The sequence below is a fragment of the Nanorana parkeri genome, unplaced genomic scaffold (assembly GCF_000935625.1).
Source record: "Nanorana parkeri isolate BGI_ZX_2015 unplaced genomic scaffold, ASM93562v1 scaffold65, whole genome shotgun sequence".
Lineage (NCBI taxonomy): Eukaryota > Metazoa > Chordata > Amphibia > Anura > Dicroglossidae > Nanorana > Nanorana parkeri.
The window spans coordinates 1346927-1368425 of NW_017306333.1; the positions used below are offsets into that span (position 1 = coordinate 1346927).

General features: G+C 43.0%; 1 protein-coding gene across 2 annotated transcripts in view; it reads right to left on the reverse strand.

Moving 5' to 3' along the window:
- Positions 1-12791, reverse strand: part of NUP107 (nucleoporin 107) — a 28760-nt gene extending 15969 nt beyond the window's left edge. Inside the window, exons 1-10 of one of the 2 annotated variants that reach the window (XM_018576349.1) lie at positions 12727-12791; positions 11331-11422; positions 8656-8724; positions 8219-8334; positions 7869-8013; positions 7684-7787; positions 3032-3159; positions 1931-1979; positions 1635-1706; positions 517-605 (exon numbers count right to left, since the gene is read on the reverse strand). In XM_018576349.1, coding sequence (XP_018431851.1) covers positions 517-605; positions 1635-1706; positions 1931-1979; positions 3032-3159; positions 7684-7787; positions 7869-8013; positions 8219-8334; positions 8656-8724; positions 11331-11422; positions 12727-12734 — 872 coding nt within the window. In that variant the 5' untranslated portion in view covers positions 12735-12791. Of the gene's footprint in view, positions 1-516; positions 606-1634; positions 1707-1930; positions 1980-3031; positions 3160-7683; positions 7788-7868; positions 8014-8218; positions 8335-8655; positions 8728-11330; positions 11423-12726 lie in introns of both variants that reach the window. The other variant, XM_018576348.1, reaches the window with a different exon arrangement.
- Positions 12792-21499: the final 8708 nt, after the last annotated feature.

The window sequence follows — 21499 nt, forward strand, 5'->3', positions numbered from 1 at the left end:
ATACATATATATATATATATATATTTCTTTTTTTGTTAGTGTATGCTGACCATACACTATACCAGGGGTAGGCAACATCTGGCCCTCCAGCTGCTGTGGAACTACAAGTCCCATAAGGCATTGCGAGATTGACAGCCACAGGTATGACTTCCAGAGGCATGATGGGACTTGTAAGTTTCACAACAGCTGAATGGCCTGCCCCTGCACTATATAATCTGATTCTCCAATCTCTTTAAAGCGACCAAATCTATGTAATGTAAAGACAAAACTACTCAATTTGTATATAAAATCAGACAAACTCCTCCACTACATAGTTGATGGTAGATTTAAAAGGAGATTGTACAATCAGACTGTACAGTGGCCAGCCAAATTATTATAATATTTATTATTAATAAATGTAGCAACAAATTAGCTACTGCAAACTTTATAAAAACAGTTCCATTGTGTTTGTGTGACTGAACTATAACACAATTCAACTAACACGCTGGTACAATGAAGAAACCTTTTTGCACATACCAGTATACTGCTTTAGCGTAGTACTCAATATTTTCAGAGAAGTCGCCAACATCATCTTTCGCTATACTTTCTAACCAGTCGACCACCAACTAAAAACAGAAAATACAGTTAAGATTGTTACAATTTCTAAATTTTCTACATATATAAAAGATGGTGTTTGGTGGATACATTTACACAAGTGCTATTAAGGGGAATGTGGGGTTCGGTCGTCTACACTATGCTTGTACACCAGCAGTAAGCCTCCGTCATTTGCCCACCCTTTCTCATACACTGTCTCTTTGTGATTACACAACAGTTTGTTCCACCTAAGCACACTTTCCACTAAAACAATAGCTTTTGGTGCTGGGAGTTAGAACTCATTCTAGTATACCAGGGTCCTGCTACACTCCTTACTGGGTATCCCCGTCAGCATGGGTGCTCGAAGTGGCTCCGGATGGCGCCACTCATAGCAGAATTGACAATATGCGTCAATAAATAGACGCTTGCCTTACTATACTTCAGTGTGCTGGTGACATCTCTAAGAAATAACTAATTCTAGCCCTCTAATCTAATGTAAACACAGATCAAGTGCCCTAGGTGGGGGATCAGGGGAGCTGAACTACTGAGAGAGCCGACTTAAATAGTCCAGTAAAATGTTAAGACCAATTGGTGTCCAGTGCCTGCAGCTACAGAGGTCAGTGCGAGCTTGTATTAAAGCACCTCTAATCTTTGTTAAGAATATTTAATGTCCATAGTCTGGTTACACTTTCATGTGCAGGTTCCAGGGCTATCAACACTACCTAGTAAGTCACTGACGTGAGACAAGCTTGCTGTTTGTAAAGATCAAATCACCCTCTATCCTTCTTGCATGTTAGTGAAAAGAGACCTAAGACAAGTAATGGCAGCTCCCATATTTCTATCCTCATAGGTTTCCTTTAATACAGACAGAAGACACAACCTTCTAAAGCAGGCAAATGTAGTACTACTCAGTGCCAGTTACTTTATTCATCCAATACAATGCAACACAACATTTTGTTTCTTGGGGACCTTTACAAAGCCTTGACAAACAACTGGAGAGTAAAGGTTCCCAATAAACACTGCAACATTCTTCAAGGTTCTTGATTCTAACACTCCTTCACCTGGCTCTGACGAACAAGTGAATCCCGCTCAAACAGCTTGTCCATGATCATCTTTTCACTGGAATTTGGTGCCTGTATATGAGAGAGGAATAAATAACTACAGGTATGATCAAAGAATCCCAGCATTGCATTTTCATGTTAAAAAGCTGAATAATGATATCAGGCTACCCAGCAGTGCTAAGAATAAGAAACCCACAGAACAAGATTTTTTTTATCCTTTAGACTAAGAACTGAACAAGAGAGCACTGTACTTTCAGACAACAGGGATTTGAAAATGTGGTACATTGATAACTTACTGTAATAAAAAACATATGTACATCCTCTGTGGCAGACTGTATCCGATCTCTGGAAAGCACAAATAAAGAAATTGTATTTTTAATTTATCAACCAGTTGAAATACTTGAAGGAAGCTGCATCCAAAAGAAATGTCAGTTTAGTTTGACTGCTGGCAAGTTTTTCAGTATTCCCAGTTCGACCCAAATCCAGCAGCCACTACAAGCAGGCAACTCAATAAAGCTAAACCAGTTTAGAACTATAGAGGATACATGGGGGAGAGTGATACCTTCATAATGGACAGGGGAAATGACACAAATCATGGAGGGAAACTTTCACAATCAAATAATAAGCCATCCAATGAGTCAATTCATCCAAAAATGAAATTATTAATGGGGTACTTGTCCTTAAAGTAACACTAAACTCAGAGTTTAATTTAAAAAATGCCCTCTAGTACCCCATTAACAAAACTGTATCTTATTGATGTATCACTCAGCTGTAGATCCTCAAATCATCTCTGAATTCATGCTGACACTGTCCTTCCTTCTGGATGGCGACTACTTTTGTTCCCCATGGTCCCTGTGTGTGTTGTAAAGTAGCAACCACTCCAAGCTCGATCTTGTCATGGACTACAATCTCACATTTAGTTAGCTAATTTGTATTGAGATTGTAGTCATCACGGGATCAAGCTTGGAGCGGTGGCTTCTTTACAATACACACAGGGACCATGTGTACAAAAGTAGCCACCCTCCAGAAGGAAGGACAGCGTCAGCATGAACTCACATAATTTGAGGATCTACAGCCGAGTGATACACAAATAAGATAAAAATGCATTCAAGTACCTTAATTATTAAGATTTAACTTTTGAGCTTAGTGTCATTTTAAAGTAAACATTTGAAGAGTAAATTCAAATTTCACAGAAAATACTTGCAACAATGATTTGTTGCTGTAAACCCTAAAATTTAGGAGGTTCAACATTACAGAGTCATAACAAGTCAGTTGTAGACCAGTACAGGTATCCCAATGTACATGTCTACAACTGCCTATATTAAAAGTGGGGATTCTGGTTCTGGTCTACATAATGATAACAATATCCTGAAAAGTGTAAGTGATGAAAGACAAACCTGTAAAGTGATGCAATGAGCCTCCAAGTTACCATTTCCTGTCGTAGAAGCCATAACACACTGGCAGTTTTGGAAAACTTCTGTTGTCCTGGAGTGACACGGCTTACAATTTTTTTTAGTAAACCGACCTAAAACAAACAAAAAATATTTTAATGCACTTTAAAAGGACACCAATAAAAAAGGCTGCTGTTCCACTGTAAAGCAGTACAGTAACTGCCCTACTGCTCTTGCTTTTCTTCCAGTATTTTATAAAGGACCGCCATCTCATCTAGTTTCACTGTGCTCACATCTAGTCACTGTTAGCGCATTACAATAATTTGAGATTCCTACCTTAAAACACAAACACACAGCAGATGCTGAATCTTACACACATTAACTTACAGTATCCACTCATTCCCAAAACACCAACTCAACTCGTCCCCCGGCTGAATTACACTTTGGGTTCTATTTATCAACAATTTGCAGAGCCCTACAAATCTCTTAGAGCATTCATTCTGCGCAGAGGAAAAACAAACCTTGCTATATTTTCTTTTCAGGTCAAGTTTAATGCAACACATTATGGCCACTAGATGAAGCTGGGAAGCATAGTTAGTTATACACTTTCCATGCTCCCCAGGTTCTATTAAGGTTTAAATACCTGGTTTAGATCAGTTTATTCTTTGTTCATGTTACCTATTTTAGTTACCAGGTTAGGTAACTCTAAACAGTTCTTGCTCAATGTCCTTAACATCTCTGGTACATCCCCCTGAACACCACGCCACTATTAATTGTGATGGCTTCTAAGAAATATGGCTTCCTCTCTTGGATATTCCACATAAGAGGGCAATGGTTTTCAGATTCAGCAATCCAATGCTAAAGATAATATGCTTACAAGAGGCACACCTAATTAAATATGGTATTAAATGTGTGCAAACATTGGTCCTGCCTTTAACACAATATCTGAAATAGGAGGTGCAGTATCAATACAATATCTAATTAACATGCATTATATCCAGGGCTTGAAAAATCCACTCGAAAGCTCGTCTGTGACGAGAGGACGGTGGAGCCCAACGAGCAGCTTCCCGGCCGGTCATTGTAATTACACGGCCGGCCGGGAGCTTTACATTCAAGCGACTGGGTGTCTCTAGAGACGCTCGATCGCTTGTATTAGCAGCTGTCACTGCCGTTGCCGGTCCCGAGATCCACTGTGCCCGATGCGGCCGGGACCGGCACGGCTCTGTGACAGGAGATCAAAGGGAGTTCATTATACGAACTCCCTTTGATCTCCTCTCAGTCCCCGAATGCAGGAAGTGATGTATATTACATCACTTCCTGCATTCAGTGTCACTCTCCAGCTCCAGAAGTTGATTAAGCAGCTCTGTGCTTCATCAGCTTCTCTGGGGGTCCCTAGGTGACATTAGTGGTCTTGGAGACCCCTGATGTCTCCATAAAGAGGACCTGTCATGTAAATTGGCTATCACATAGGGGACTTCTTATCCCCCCATGTAATAGCAATAAAGTTGTGTGTAAAAAAAAAAAGGAAGAAGTAATACAAAAATTAAAAGGAGAACTATGGGGTTAGGGCTTTTCCCCATAGTTCTCCTAAGGGTAACGGGAGGACACAAACTAGCGTCCTCCCGTCACCCAAAGCTCAGTATCTTGCGGCATACTGAGACGCCTCAGCTGAAACGCATCCCGACAATTATGTCTGGATCCACCCAGCTGCGTGAGTGACAGCTGGCTCTGTCAGCGCTGGAGGATCGGACAGGGGAGGAGGGAATCCAGTCCCTCCCCTGTCACGGCTCTGCAGTGACAGGATCTAGAAGTGAGCGAACGCCGATCTACTGAGCCGACCTGTGACAGTTTCATTGTCACAGGTCGGCTAGAACTATGAGGATGAGTGAAAATCACTCATCTCATAGTTCTCCTTTAAAGAATCATAAAAAAAATAAAAGCATTAAAAAAAAAAAAAAGATTTTTAACCACTTAAAGGCCATAGTGTTTCACCCCCTTCCTGGCCAGGCCATTTTTCAGTATTCAGTGCTGCGGTACTTTGACTGATGTTTATTCCATGCAACACTTTACTGAAACGATTTTCATACCATTTTTTGAAAAATTTCACATAAATTGCAAGGCTATAGTCCGGTCATGCTGACTGGTTACATTTTTGACTGACTGGTGAGACACCATCAAATTTTTCAAGCCCTGATTATATCCAATCACTTCCCTCTCTTGCTATTCCTCAATCTCCTTAAAAGGAGAACTATGGGGGTCAGTGTTTTCCCCCATTGTTCTCCTAAGGGTCACGGGAGGACATAAACGAGCGTCCTCCCATTACCCAAGGCTCAGTATACCGTGAGCTACAGCTTGCGGTATACTGAGACGCCGCAGCCGGGACGGATCCCGACGAGATCCACCCAGCTGCGTGAGTGACAGCTGGCTCTGCCTACTTAGAGGCAGAGCCAGCAGTACCCGCCACCTTCCCCATCCGTTCCACCAGTCAGCGCTAGAGGATCGGACAGGGGAGGGGGGAGAATCCCTGCAGGGAGCCGTGAGTGACAGTCACGGCTCTCTGCAGGGACAGGATCAAGAAGTGAGCGAGCGACGGTATGTGTTCGCTCACTTCCCGATCTATTGAGCCGACCTGTGACAGTTTCATTGTCACAGGTCGGCTCGAACTATGAGGTTTAGTGAAAAATCACTCATCTCATAGTTCTCCTTTAAGCTAAAATGGAAAGTGCATCCCTTTTGGCTTGGCCTTATGGGTCCTAATGTTCATAACCCTGATCAAATCTATTTCTTGAAAAGCACACTGATGTCCCCAATAACAATCTTTTTGCCATTTTTAAGAGGCTCTCTTAAATTAATTATTTCCTTCAACAAACAGTCTGCTCAACAGGTAGATAAAGACCTAAGGCATGTGACCAGGCAGATGCTACTTTCGTCTCAGACCCTACCGAGTTAAATTGTGCTAAATGGGAGACTTCCACTCAAATATCGAATACCAGGTTACATGAGGATGGGAAACAAAAACTTTCCTTTACTAAACATAGTTTGGATGTGGTAACCACTCCAGCAAACTACTGGCATATATAGCAAAGCAACCACCTGCTATCTCTATTGTTAGTACCCAGGGTGTGAATGACTCTCAGATGCTGAAGGCAATTTGAACCGTTTGTAAATTCTACCAGTATTTGTACACATCCGCACTTACTAAATCCCACTGGCACATATAAATATATCTGGGTGCCTTATCCTTCCCACAATTATCTACGTCTCAGGTCCAAATGTTAGACAGAGATATTACAGGGGATAAAATCAAACAGACGATCTTGTCCCTTGCCTCAGGCCCAGACAATAAACAATAGCTAGATTCCATTTCACCTACCCCTGGAATTGGTATATATAAAGGCCATTATATAAAAGGCCTTATGTATGATGGCACTATTATTAGTTTGCCGATAAGGATCCAAATCAAGTGTATCTCTTATAGACCTATATCTCTGTTAAATACTGGCTGTATGTCTGGTGAACCCACCGCAAATCTACGCAGAGCTCAGGGGGTTGTCTAGCTCTAGGGACAAATCCCCACATCATGTGTCTTGGCCTCTTTGAATACAGCAAAGGCTTTTGATTCTAAAAAATGGTCAATTTTGCAAGCCTGTCTTGCCGCCTTCGGTTTGAGTCCAAAATTGCAGAAATAGATCAATATCCTTTACACTTGCCCAAATTGTAATATTATGGTCAATTATTTACTTCATCTTTTCCCATTTATCGAGGCACAAGGCAAGGCTGCCCCTTATCTCCACTTCTATTTGCTATGGCAATATAACCCCTTGCCTTTAATATCTGACAAATGGAGACTATTAGCAGGAAAAAACAAAACAAAAAAACAAAAACACCCAACACAACGCATTGTGCTATATGCTGCCTCCTTAAGTTCCATTAAATGAGAACTATGAGGTGAGTGATTTTCACTCAGTCTCATAATCTGAGCCGACCTGTGACAATGAAACTGTCACAGTTCGGCTCAGTAGATCGGGAAGTGAGCGAACGCATACCGTCGCTCGCTCACTTCTCGATCTATCCCCGCAGAGAGCTGTGACTGTCACTCACAGCTCCCTGCAGGGATCCCCCCCCCTCCCAGTGCTGACTGGCGGAACGGGAGGGTACAGCTGGCTCTGCCTCTAGATAGGCAGAGCCAGCTGTCACTCACGCAGCTGGGTGGATCCAGACAGAATTGTCGGGATTTGTTCCGGCGTCTCAGTATGTCCTCCCGTTACCCTTAGGAAAACTATGGGGAAAAGCCCTAACCCCATAGTTCTCCTTTAAAGTTGGGATCTGTGGAGTGAATTAGCCCTAACTGTGATTTCAAGATGAACTGCCCTGAACAGGACCTTCAGATACATCTTACGTTTTTTAATGGCCCTCTACATTCATTTATTATGATTACCATGCCTGTAACAATAACTCAACAGAGTCTGTCGATGGTTATATTCCTTTATGTTTGCTCTATGGTATTACTCATAGTTTATTTGCACTGACATACATTGAACTCATGTACACTTGGGATTTTGTACAAGAGTACAAACGTTCAATAAACAGAGTTACAAAAAAAAGTCCTAAATATGTATACCGTAAGTAAATTTACCTCCCGCAACACTTAAAATTACCTGTTCGCAGCACATAGTCTCATACTCTTCTATAAGCTCAAACACTGAACTGGAAGGAAGCTTCAAGAATGAATTAAGAAATTCCTGATACAGGCTCATTGTGGCTACAAATAAATGGATAAAAGAGCAAGTATGAGATGTAAGACAGCAAAACACATATGTGTTGTACCAGTGTTGTCACTTACCAGCTTCTCCTGGATCTTCCTCTTTCATCATAACTGCACTAAGTGTTATGTCTTCAGTAAAACTAGGACTATCAAATGTATTATACATTCCTGTCCGCTGAGGGGAGAAGGAGGCTGTGTACACACTGTCTTCCATGTTGGACAGCTGCAACCAAATAAAAGTTCTAAGTAAAAAAGCCAAAAAGTATTCATATTCCAAAACTGTTAATGAAGCATTGTAGCAAATTTGACACCCATCACATTTTTATAACTAGAATAGTGAGACAGTAACCAGGCACAGGGAAGCAGATGCCGTCCCGAGTTCCAGTTTAACATGATCTTTAATTTACTAAAATGGATAGTCAACCTACCATGGAAATGTCCCGCAAACGGCTTGGAGTCTGTACTAATCGAGGCGATCTCCCTGCTGACCCCATTATTGCAGAAATATCTGGTGGCCTTGATGAATTCCATGGCTGTGGAGTCACTGAATAAAAAGACAAATCAAAAAATGCATTTAGAAAGATATATAGTATATACCTCAAGCCTGGACAGGTGGGTTTAATAATCCGATTAAGAAAGGTGAATGCAGAGAGCCGTGACAGGATCGAGAGGTGAGCAAACGCCGGTACGTGTTCGCTCACCTCCCGATCTACTGAGCCGACATGTGACAGTCTCATTGTCACAGGTCGGCTAGAACTATGGAGGTGAGTGAAAAGCACTCGCCTTATAGTTCTCCTTTAAGAAAGACAAGGATACGCTCTATGGTTGCACTTTACTGCATAAGCTCTACTGAGGTGAATCTTACTCTGATGCCGCAAGAGGGATCCAGGAGTCCTAAGAACAGTCTTTGGATTGGAACCAGTCCAGTTCTCATCTGCTGTGTTTAAACTAAGGAAAAAAAAAAATCTACATCAAAGTATTTTATTCTTTAAAAGAGCAACTACAGGCAAATAAGCAAAATGTTTTTTAGCTCACTTATTTTTCCATGAACACTTTAATAACCTCAGCTAATGTAAGGAAGTAAAATCTGTTTTTATATCAACTTAGCACATACTGTTAATATTTCCACTTTTGCTAAATAATGATCTTAACTTTCTCTTGTGTCCACAGATTAACCCTTTCCCTGCCACCGATGTGGGGCATATGGCAGAACTGTTTCCAGCTGGTCAGCTCAGTATGCCTTACTTCGCTGGATTTTACCCTTCTGCTATAAGCTCATGGTCGCTTCAACCACCATGAACTTATAACAGAAGGAATATCAGCCATCAGCAGCTGACAAGCTGCTGATGACAGCTATTAAACAGGAGAATAGCTTTCTCCTCCCCGCTGACAGCCGGCTCCATGCTCCGAGCTGTGCACTTTCCGATCACCCCTGCTCTCCCCCACTTGTATCAGCAGAGGCAGTGAGGTTTAGAAGGGACACAGAGCTGCAGCCGGCAATGGGACGGAAGAGAGAACAGTGGCAGGATGCCGAGTGGGGATGAGAAAGAGAGCCGTGTGTCAGGATGGAGACCAGGGTGGTGCCGACCGGAGCTTCAGGATGTGAATATTTGCTGATTGTTCGGTGTGCAGACCAAACACATTTGTAAATACCTGAGCACATAGTAAGCTATGTCCCCAGTGATGAATGAACAGGACGTGCTTACATCACTTCCTGTTCATTCATAAGTGGGAACATAGTGAGCTCACTATATGTTCAGTTTATGAATAGAGAGGAGCAGTACAGAGGCTTACTGCCCATTCATAAGTGGGGAGAGTACTATGCCTCCTCAGTTTGTGAATGAACAGAAAGCCTCTGTACCAACTGCTTTCTGTTCATTCAGAACAGGGGTTGCAGAAAAAGAGATTGAGGACTCAATCTGTTTTCCTATTTCAAAAGGGAAATCTCAGGAGTCTGTTTAGACCCCTAATATTTGCCTGAAGCCCCCCCCCTAACAAACGGCACTGCAGATCAGGCATTTGAAAATAAATTTAAAAAAAGAAAAATTGCAAAAATGGAACACAGGGCTTGGCAGTGAAAGGGTTAAAGCAAATCTTTCCTAGCAAACCACAGGGAATGGGACTTTCAAATAGTTTGAGATATGTAACTTTTTTATTTATTCCATCATCATAAACTGCCGGGCAAAAAAAAAAAAATCACACACTTCAATTTCCGCCTTTAGCTTTGATTACTGCACACATGCAATGTGGCATCATTTTGATAAGCTTATGCAGTGTCACAATATATATTTCCAACCAGAGTTGCATTCATTTTTTCAGCAATATCTCGTAGTGATGATGGGAGAGTCAGACCTCTGTGCAAAGTGTCTCCAGCACATCCCAAAGATTCTAAATGGGGTTAAGGTCTGGACTCTGTGGTGGCCAGTCCATGTCTGAAAATGGTGTCTCATGCTCCCTGAACCACCCTTTCACAATTTGAGCCCAATGAATCCTGACACTGTCATCTTGCAATATGCCATCAGGGAAGAACAAGATCCATTGATGGTAAAACCTGGTCATTCAGTATATTCAGGTAGGCACCTGACCTAATTTGTTGCCAGATGAAACATATTAATCACTGAACTATCCGCTGGAAGGCTCTCAAGGTGCCCATACACCTTACAATTATCGGACGAAACTTTTCGTCCAATGATCGAACCGCGTACTATTTTCGTACGACGGCCCCATCTTGCCCCGATTATCGCAAGGTCCAATTAGCGGTAGTTAGAAAAAAACACCTGGACGACTTGCGGTAATTGACCGCAATTATTTTCGTTTCGCATGCGCAGTGTTAATCGTACGACTTTTGACGGACGGAAACGCCACCAACCATGCGAACATCGTACGATCAACCAAAGTTTTCAAACATGCTTGACCGTCAAAAGTCGTACGGTTGTACAGTACTATCGGTCGGGCACTCTATTCACACGTTACGATTGTCGTACGAAAAGTCGATCGCATACGATTATCGTACGATAATCGTAAGGTGTATGGGCACCTTTACCCATTTGATAGCTTAATCCAGGTGGTGATTTTCTTGGCCAGGCAGTGCATATTTGTGGTTTACTAGGATTCTATGAACTTAGGGATGTGGTATTTTAGACTAAAAGAGGGAAAGGGAAGTCATTTTTATGTAAAGGAAACCGGTCATAAGAAAAATACATAGGTTACCACTGTTTGCCTTTCCTTCTGGACATGCTAGTTGCTGGTCATGCTGACTCTCAGGCTTTAATAGTCTGAAAGTGACACTGAACAAGCATGCTAATCAAGAGTTCTGCCTTCACTTGCTGTATACCTTCTTCCGGACCAGTGACTTAAGTAAGGACGTCAGAGAACTAGCATTTTCAGGAGTAGGTATAGTAGAATAAGAGATCAGATAGGATCATTCATATTGGGAGCCCTCTGATGGTTAGGGGGTGGAGGGCTCATACAGAATAAAGAAAACTGGCATTTCTCTGATGATGAGGGGGGGTGGTTTGTGTCCGACAGAATAAAGGATACTGGGAGCTTTCGGATGTGAACTTTGTCGTCTGGCTGTTCTGGAAATCTCTGACTCCCGAATGACAGGTGAAGACATATCCACATGTCCCCTTCTGTAAACAAAAGATGGAAAAAAAAAAGTAAAGTGTAAAAGTTGCAACCAATGTCACAACCCTGAGCAATTTACAATAACAAAAATGCACAAGCAGTTAAATTAAATTAAATGTAAATCATGGCTGTAAAAGTTGACTTCTAACCACTGCAAGAGAACTCGGTGTACTGAACTCCCTGAAGTCAAATTAGGCATTCCCCTCAGCAAGTGTATCATTTTTTGTGGGGATTATTTCCAAAAAACAAGTTTTGCCCATTTGCACTGAAAAACAAAATAATTAATAATGAAGTGTGTGCAATGAGTGGCATCTCCTTTACAGCTCACCCGTTCCAAAACATTTTGTAATATTTTCAATGAATGCAAGGTATTCTGTGATTGGAGGAGGGGAGACTGTGATGCTCACCCACACTTCCCCCAATAACAGAACATCAGTGCTGACTGCACTTTACAGGAGGCAATTAAATTAATTCTGGCCATACCAAGACAAAAGATTCCCACATCCATGCTAAACAGTGCGGATGGGGGAAAGTCTATTGTGTTTTGACAATGGCACGCCTGTCGTCAGCTGAGAATTTTCAGACTGGCTCGTTCATCAAAAGTCAATTTCTCTGAGACTTTTGTTGAACAGGGGTGGGGTGGTTTGGGTCCTTAGGAGGCCAATATGGCCAGCGTACGAGCATAACAACGCAGCAGCGACCACACATTGCACATATATCAGTCAGTGATCACTTATTTCTGCAGTGCAAATGGCCAAAATTGTTTTTGGGTGGAATTCAACTTTCAATAGCTTATAGCCAATAATGCAAGACGCCAGGCAGAGCGTCCCAGGTGGCTGGGAGGCCTTTACACATCTCCCCACCCCATGTAACCCACAGAGATGCCCTGAGGACCTGTCATACAAATAAATGGTTGAATAGGGTGACTGTCATCTTTTACCCATAGGAAAGTCAGCCTTGTAAACAATGCCTTCACCACCACAAACACGTCAACATGTTAGATTCTAAATAGAAAATGATACAGTAATTGTTACCCTGACTCAGCAACCTATAAATGAATGTATGTATGCCTTATACTATTACTCCTCGTGATAGGTTCCTTGACTGGAGCATAGAGCTCCTGAATTCCAGCTTGACTTGTACAGGGCCCAGCTCTACATGATAGAGTACAATAACACGTGACTGCAGAGTGTCCATAGAGAGGAATGAATGGCGCATTCTGTCTATACAGGGCAAGTCACGCTCCGTCCCCCACGACAGCCTACACATTGCACATAGAAGAACAGTGGCACCACAACGCCCAGCTCACCTGTCCATGTTGGTACGCACACACTTCCCGCCCGCCGTACATTGACTGGTTCGCACACCAGCCAATGACAAACGCCGACCCCGGAAACTATCAGAGGCTGAATGTCACGCTTCCGGCGTACCCTCTATTTCGCCATCTTTGTTAATGGAATGTTGCCACCACCAAGCTGTTCTGAAATGTTTGAGTACACAGTTGTAGGCTGCGGTGCCGAGAACACATGTATTGAAGGAAAACATAGCTGATGACATTTAATTTGCTAAAGCACTTTGAGGGGAAATTATCCCTTCCTGGAGCAGACAGAATCTGAAGCACCTGCCTATGGCAACCATTCAGCTTCTAGCTTTCATTTTCAAAGCTTAAAGGGACATTAAAGTCAACATTTTCTTCCCTCCTCCTTCTTTCCTGATGTTTTCATCTGTCCCTCCAGCGGTGGCGGCGGCTCTCAAATCCAGCGCTGACTCCTTTGTCCTTGCTGGTACTTCCTGTCCCAAGGTGTCTGCATGCGGGTGCACGCGTCCATAGACTTACCTTGCGTCTCTCCTCGTCTCCCGTCCGAAAATCCGAACTGCCCATGTGCCCGCCCCAAGATGCTTTGCGGCCGCCCGAGCAGTTTCGGATTTTCTGACGGGAGCACGCAGCGAAGACGTGGTAAGTTTAAACTGCTGTTCAAGCGGGTTTTTTTTTAAAAACAAAAAAAAACTTTTTGCATATATCTACTGCTTGCTAGCAGTAGATATATGCAAAAGAAAAAGGAGGCTTTAGAAACCCTTTAATTGAACAAACTGAAGAGAGAAGCTGGTTATTATGGAGAACTGCTCCAGATTCTGTCTGCTCCAGTTGTTACCTGTTTTTGTACTCATTATAAAGAAATTATACAGCTACAACATTTGGCACAGCGCTTTACAACAAACAAAAAAAAAGAAAAGATGGTAGTTACAATTTAATTTAATACAATTTGAGTATCTCACTGATGCTGTTCTCTTCCAGCTTTTTACACTCACTTCCTGTCTACATCATTTTCTTTGGTCCAGGTTCTTGATGGTGACAACAGTAAGCCGTATCATGTGTCTCAGCACAACTGCTTGTTGTTACCTCTATGAGGCTTGCCTGAAACAATGTGACAGCAAAGAGGAAACATGGCACCCTATTACAGGAAGTGCCTGTACAAGAACCCTCATGGCAGGATCTCCAGCTATTATTGTAATGAAAACTAGTCATTCATAGTCACATCGTATTTAAGGTTGGAAAAAGACTCCAGCCAATTCAGACCAATCTATGTACCACCCATGAATGCAATACTGACTGGCCGGGGTTATTTGGCACATGTGCAGCCACCGATGAATGACTTATTCAATGCCGTCATGCACCCTTGGTTGCTGGGATGCAGGCGACTTGAGCCATTTATTGCCCTTCATTGCTGGGATGCAGGTGGCTCCAGCCGCCTGTCTAGTGCCCTTCATTGCTGGGATGCAGGTGGCTCCAGCCATCTGTCTAGTGCCCTTCATTGCTGGGATGCAGGTGGCTCCAGTGGTCTGTCTAGTGCCCTTCATTGCTGGGATGCAGGTGGCTCGAGCCGTCTGTCTAGTACTGTTCATTGCTGGGATGAAGGTGGCTCCAGTCGCCTGTCTAGTGCTCTTCATTGCTGGGATGCAGGTGGCTCCAGCCGTCTGTCTAGTACTCTTCATTGCTGGGATGCAGGTGGCTCCAGTCGCCTGTCTAGTGCTCTTCATTGCTGGGATGCAGGTGGCTCCAGCCGTCTGTCTAGTGCCCTTCATTGCTGGGATGCTGGTGGCTCCAGTCGCCTGTCTAGTGCCCTTCATTGCTGGGATGCAGGTGGCTCCAGCCGTCTGTCTAGTGCCCTTCATTGCTGGGATGCAGGTGGCTCCACTATAGAGCACATTTATGCTATACTCTATACATATGTAAACTTTTGTGTAACGCAAAAAACAGGGAGATTTATGACAATGAAATCAGCTGTGTACTTTTTTTTTGTGCATCTGAAGGCAGCTCCAGATGTGTCTGGGCCCACAGCATATCATACAACTGTGTTCAGATCCATAAAAATGTATGCTTTCCAGATCTGAATGCAGCGTCTTTTGTGCCCCTGTGCTTTAACCCTAACAGAGCTGTCAAATCTCTGGGGAAACTCAGAAGTTCTCTCTTGGCTGCTGTTTCAGGTCTTCAGCATTGACATTGCTGTATTTCCCCCAACATCACTATTATTAGTGTATGTGCTTTGCTAAAAATCTTTCATCATTTACAAGCTCTCAGCCAGAGCCCCCCAAATAGAGTTCATTAAAGGGCCCGCATACCTTCAGACTCTTCCTTTGGTCCTCGGTTGGTGGCACTTGCTCCCTTATCACTCTCCTAATTAGATGACAACTGTAGCCAGTAAGGTACCACTTACCTTAAAGTCCATTTCCACCTTTGTAAGTGATTTGCATTTATTGTGGTAATGTAGAGGGGCAGTGATGATGTATACATGTGCACATTTTCATGACTCAAATTGCAGGCTTTCTTCATTTTTTATGATTTTTTCTATTAGGCCTGAATACTAGACACTCAAAATGTTCTCCACAGGATATATATTGTATATTGTAATATACACAGATTGCTTGCAAAACAAAGAGGAGGCCATTTCCATGAGGATATGAGGAAGAAAGCTAAAAAAAAAGTACGTTTCTGTGTTCATATACAGCAACTACATATGCCAGCTTAATGTTCACTTGGTGTACATTGCTGGCGTATGTTTTAAATGGGCTTTAAGGCGTATTTTACCCCAAAACGTATTTCATATGTATATATATGTATCTTTAATTATATGTTGTGTAAGGTGAATCTTGCCTGTTCCTTATAGACTGCATCAATTCTTACCAAATATTTGGTGATACTGCCAGTTCCTCTTCCTTTTTTTTTTCAATCTTCCCAAGCCCGGCACGGAAGCAAAGCAATGCTGGTGTGGTCAGGTTGTAGATCTCTGCTTCCTCTTTTGAGAAACAGGACGCTGTACCGATGTACAGCAACAGCATGACTGCATCTCTCGTAGTCAGATTAACTGGCACGCTACCTGCTCTGCATGGGGGGGGCCTGCAAGCTAATCTGTCCATTGACAACAGATAACGTGTAGGGGTGTGGCAGCTCATTTGATTATTGACAGCGGCTCACAGCAAGAGCCTCACTGTCAGAACATCAGCAGAATCAGCTATCCTGAACACAACGTACACAGCAGGAATGTACTTTGCTGCTGTGTGTGACGAAAGGACGTCCCCACGGTTTTGTAAAGTGTATGCAGTCACTGTTCGGATATTCAGGGGGCCATGGGTGCTCAGTGGTTGTCTAAATACATTATCTGGCAGTGCAGAATTCTCAGTCCATGCTGTTATCACAGATGGGGAATTAAGTGATTTCTCTTGTTTAGCTTGCGAAGCTGGATGAGAAAAATCTGTATGTGACTAGAGGATATAGCGCATTATTAACCCAGTACCTCCAGCACCTCGGCGCCACTAAGGTGCTTTTGAACAACTGGTATGCCGCCTACGTCATGGCTGCACTGCCTGGCTCGGGGAACCTCCTCTTGGTTGGCTGTGACCACCTGTTGTGCTGCTCCTGCATGCAACTGTTCCTCTGAGCCACTGCTGCAGGTACCAGGCAGGGCCAACCTCAGGATGGGAGTTTCCCAAAATGTAAGGCAATAGATTTAATGAAGGCCCACATTGTTAGTAAAAAAAAAAAAAAGATCATAATGCAATATCTGTGCTTTTCCTAAATTGTATGACGATTATTTTAATAGTCTGCCAGCTAATAGCCGAGCTGCAATATTATATGTTTGAAAGCCTAGCAAATATGTTTTAAGGCAGTTCAGATATCAATAAGCAGGAAGTTGCTTAAAATAATCATCTTGTAATGTATGTAAGTAAAACACATAGAAGGGAATTGATCAAAACTGGAGCAGACAAAATCAGGAGCAGCTGTGCATTGCAAGCCATCAGCTTCTCTCTTTCATTTTCAAATCTTAACTAAACAAACTGAAGAGAGAAGCTGATTGGTTCCCATGCACAGTTGCTCCAGATTTTCCCTGCTCCAGTTTTGATAAATTCCCGCCCTACTGTATATAAGAACAGCTGATTTCTAACTAAAGAACTTATCAGTCCATTTTTTTAAAATAGAATTTTGAATCCCAATGTAAGATTTATTTGGCTGATAACGACTTCCAGGAGCTGAACTGTTACCAGATCTCCATGAAACGGCTGTTTTCTGTAAAACACGTATTAAATTATGATTACTGTATTATTTTCTGTCCCTTTTTTTTTTTTCAAATATGTTCATGTCTAGTAAGCCAAGCACCCTAATCAAATTTGCTACACGCATATTTATTCACTGCACACAAATGTTGCTTCCTTACCCTTATCAATATTTGCCCGGGTTGACAAATCTTTTCGGAAGGAAATACCCGGTGCTTTTGCTCCTTCCAGCATCGGGAACAAAAGGAAATACCCGGTGCTTTTGCTCCATTCAGCACCGGAAACGGAAAGAAATACCTGGTGCTTTTGCTCCATCCAGCACTGGGAACGGAAGGAAATATCTGGTGCTTTTGCTCCATCCAGTACTGGGAACGGAAGGAAATACCCCGTGCTTTTACATAGTATTTGAGGTTGAATAAAGACATTAGTCCATCAAGTCCAACCTATTAGGATCTCATTCTAGGAGTACCTGTACCCATGTATATTACGGTCCCTTAAGAAATCGTCCAAAAGTTTCTTGAACAATTCCACATTATTTGCTGAAATCAGCACCTGTGGCAGTGAGTTCCAGACCCTAACTGATCTTACTGTGAAGAACACCGTGCTTTTGCTCCATTCAGCACTGGGAACGGAAGGAAACACCTGGTGCTTTTGCTCCATCCAGCACTGGGAACGGAAGGAAATACCTGGTGCTTTTGCTCCATCCAGCACTGGGAAAGGAAGGAAATACCTGGTGCTTTTGCTCCATCCAGCACTGGAAACGGAAGGAAATACCTGGTACTTTTGCTCCATCCAGCACTGGGAACTGAAGGAAATACCTGGTAGTACTGCTCCATTTATCACTGGGGATTGAAGGAAATACTTGGTACTTCCAAGTATTGAACAGCTTGCAACTCACTGCATATGGTGGTGCTAAGCTAGTCAGCACTGTATTAAGACATGTCCATAGCTGTGTGTAAGCCAACCCTGGCATCTTGTAGCTTAAACATGGCTTTGCTTCTGGCATCTGAAGGGAGCCATAGAAAGGTTTAAGTATATAGTGTTGAGGAATACATCCAGTTATTGCTGTTATAAATCAGTTTACGCATTCCCCTTTTTCTGCATTCTGGTGATTTGAGCTGATCTGTAATGCAGGAGAGCCATTTTCAGTTAATTATCTGACAAAAGTGATCCACACCAAGATCTTTGAGGCAGAGCTTTTGTTTCATATACAAATATGGCAGTGCCAAAACAAGATCTGTCTACAGTTGCTACGTTTCAAGACCCAAAAAAATAATTTTACTATAAATCGAAAACCTCTGTGCAGCTTACGTTTAAAAGATATTTTAGGATAAAAAGTCCCCAGAGGATTTGATTTGGGCACAAGGCAACTGTTGGAGGAATGCAGTATCCTTGGAGAGCTTTTCTCAAATACACCCACTGCAGGTTCTTTGCTCTCACATAAAGAAAGCCTGATCATGTCAGTACTAAGTTGTTCCTCAGACACCAGATTATTACCCGTCTTGAAAGAATAAAGAGACCTTGTCACCGTTCAAAACAATTGAAGGTAAAAGCATAGACAAATCATATATTTAAGTGCGTACTTGCAGTGTTACTCCTTTCCATAAATGACTTGCAATGTGCCCCTTAAAGGAAAACTATGGGGTCAGTGTTTTCCCCCATAGTTCTCCTTAGGGTAACGGGAGGACACAAACTAGCGTCCTCCCGTTACCCTAAGCTCAGTATACCGCAGCGGATCCCGACTTAGACGACGGGATCCGCCCAGCTGCGTGAGTGACAGCTGGCTCTGCCTATCTAGAGGCAGAGCCAGCTGTACCCGCCCCCTCCCCCGTCCGTTCCGCCAGTGAGCGCTGGCAGATCGGAGCGGGGAGAGGGGAATCCAGCCCCTTCCCCTGTCACGGCAGAGAGCCGTGACAGGATCGAGAGGTGAGCGAACCCGGTATGTGTTCGCTCACCTCCCGATCTACTGAGCCGACCTGTGACCGTCTGATTGTCACAAGTCGGCTAAAACTATGAGGTGAGTGAAAAGCACTCACCTCATAGTTCTCCTTTAACTTGTGACAAATTTGACTAGTTCAGAAGAGTCAATTCCCTAGAACAGCCTTCTCCCCTACTTGCATGTCATAGCCCTCTCATCTGAGTGTCTAATGTCTGTGCAAGCAGCCCCTCCACCCCTCCTCACCTTTTATGTAGCTACCACTTCTATAGAGTATCACTTGAGTGACAGCCCTGATTCTGTTGCCACCACATCCAAGATAGTGGCACCCAGCAGCAGTCTCAGGGCTTTAGGCTATCTGCAGAAGGGTAAATAATACGCCTAAAATAACATGCACATATACTCTTATGGGAATATTAGTTTTGATATCAATGATTTGGAGACAGGGTCTCTTTAAGGTCACCTTCAAATTGTGTTGCATTGTTCCTTCACTGCCACTGGCATAAGGCTTACGGGCAATATGGGCTTTTAAAAACACACTTCCGGCTATTTGTTTAGACCACACAAGCCGACTGTCAGCTGGAATGTGGGCCTGAGATAGCCATGGTGGGTGTCAGCGGGTGAAGGGAGACCAGCAAACATCCACTCGCTGATCTCTGCCCTGCAACAATCAATTTTTCACTTCCATGATCATTCCCCAGCCACAGAGTCTAATAGACCCTTGAATGTCTCCTTGAAGAGAACCTGTTGCCCTTTAACAGAGGGGTATAATAGCCCCCTATGCGATAGCAATAACTAAGTGAATACAAAAAATAATTTAGCTTGATAAAATATTAACATTCAAAAAAAACCCTCAAATTCTTTTTTTTAAAGCCCCCTGCCTACATACTGATGACCTGTGAAGGGTTTTGAAAGCGTCGCTTACGGACTATCTTGGATACTGAAGTTTGTCACCATTTCATAGGCACACGCAATTTTAAGGGTTGACATGTTTAATATTCATTTATTTGACACAACCTCATCTTTTATATTTTACACAAAATTGGGTATTCTATTTTATGTACCAAAGTTAATTTGAATGCATTTCTAACAAAAAAAATCTGGTTTTCATAAATACTGAAAATACCTTGTGACATAAAAATTGCAACTGCCACCATTTTATTCTCATAGGACTGTATTTTCAGAAAATATATTATTGGGGTTAACTAATCTTCAGGCCTAAAACACGTGTTTAACATAAATAGCAAAAACAGCTCTGCCAGTGAAAGAGTTAAACACATCACAATACATTGCGCTCAGGCAACCCATTCCAAAAGGGCTGGCAACACACCTAAATGAAGGAAAACTCAGACATGCGCTTTTTAAAAAAAAACTCAGCATACCACACCACAAGCCATGTGCGTTGGCTGCTATACTGTGTGTAAGGGTATCAATGAAAATGGCACATTATCCAAACATGTCAATGCGAAGGGGGATGGAATTTGAATGTAACTGAGGCAGAAAGTAAACCACCACAAGCTTCAGGGACAAAACTTTTAGTGACCCTGTGAGATGCTCTCTGGATTTGTGCTGCACTGGATTACCCAGAGTTGAGTTAGTGGTGTTTGCTGCAGTGTACTGATTGGTTTCACACATTCCTTGCAATTGTTGTTTAAAATATGTCCAGCCCAAAAGATTTTTGTTTAGTTTTGGAACTCGTCATGTCTTATCCTTCCCCACTTCATCCAAAACTAAAACAACATTTTGGCTGGACATACACTTTAAATAGTACTATAGATGAGATTTTTTGTTTCATATAAACAGCTTCCTAGCTGGAACCCAAATCCTGTACTTTGTATATGGGCAGCCATTGATCTTACCACTCCTACAAAAACTGCCCTCACCAGCCGAGATGACCCAATGTCCCAGGCACTAGAATGGATACATGCGTTCCCGACAAGGCCACCGAGGCCCGGCCTCGGGGCAGCACAGGTTTGAAGTCACCCGACGCCTGGAACATGCAGTTCCGGGCGGTAATTTGTTTTCTACATTTAGCCCAGCTTTGCACAAGCAGGGCTAAATGTAGAACGGGGAAGCCGCCACTTGTTTCTTTACAAGTGATCATGGCGATGTCGCCAAGATCACTTGTAATTAGATAGCAGTCAGTCCCCCTCCCCCACTGCTTCCCCCGCACCTACCTCTCTGCATGCTGACTCCGTCCTCCCCTCGCTGTCCGCCGACATCCTCAGTATGGAGATCAGTGAGCAGAGCGGCAGGGTTAAAAGTAACCCTGCCGCTCCGTGTAAACAGTGAGAGGGGAGAGCAGTCTTCTCCTCTCACCTGTCACAGGAGTTCTAGCACAGTGCTGTGCTGGAACTCCTGTATTGGAGGTGACAGGGTCAATAAAGAGAACCTGTCACCTCCAAATGCTATCACACAGGGGCTTGTTAGCTCCTGTGTAATAGCAATAAAGTTAAGTGAAAAAAAAATGGAAAGTAAAAAAAATATATATATAAAAAAACAAAAAGTGATAAAGTAAAAAGAAAAACATTAAAAAAATTCAAACCAACCCTGCCACACCTGCTATCTGGGGGGAGGGGGGGGGGGGGGGCGCGGC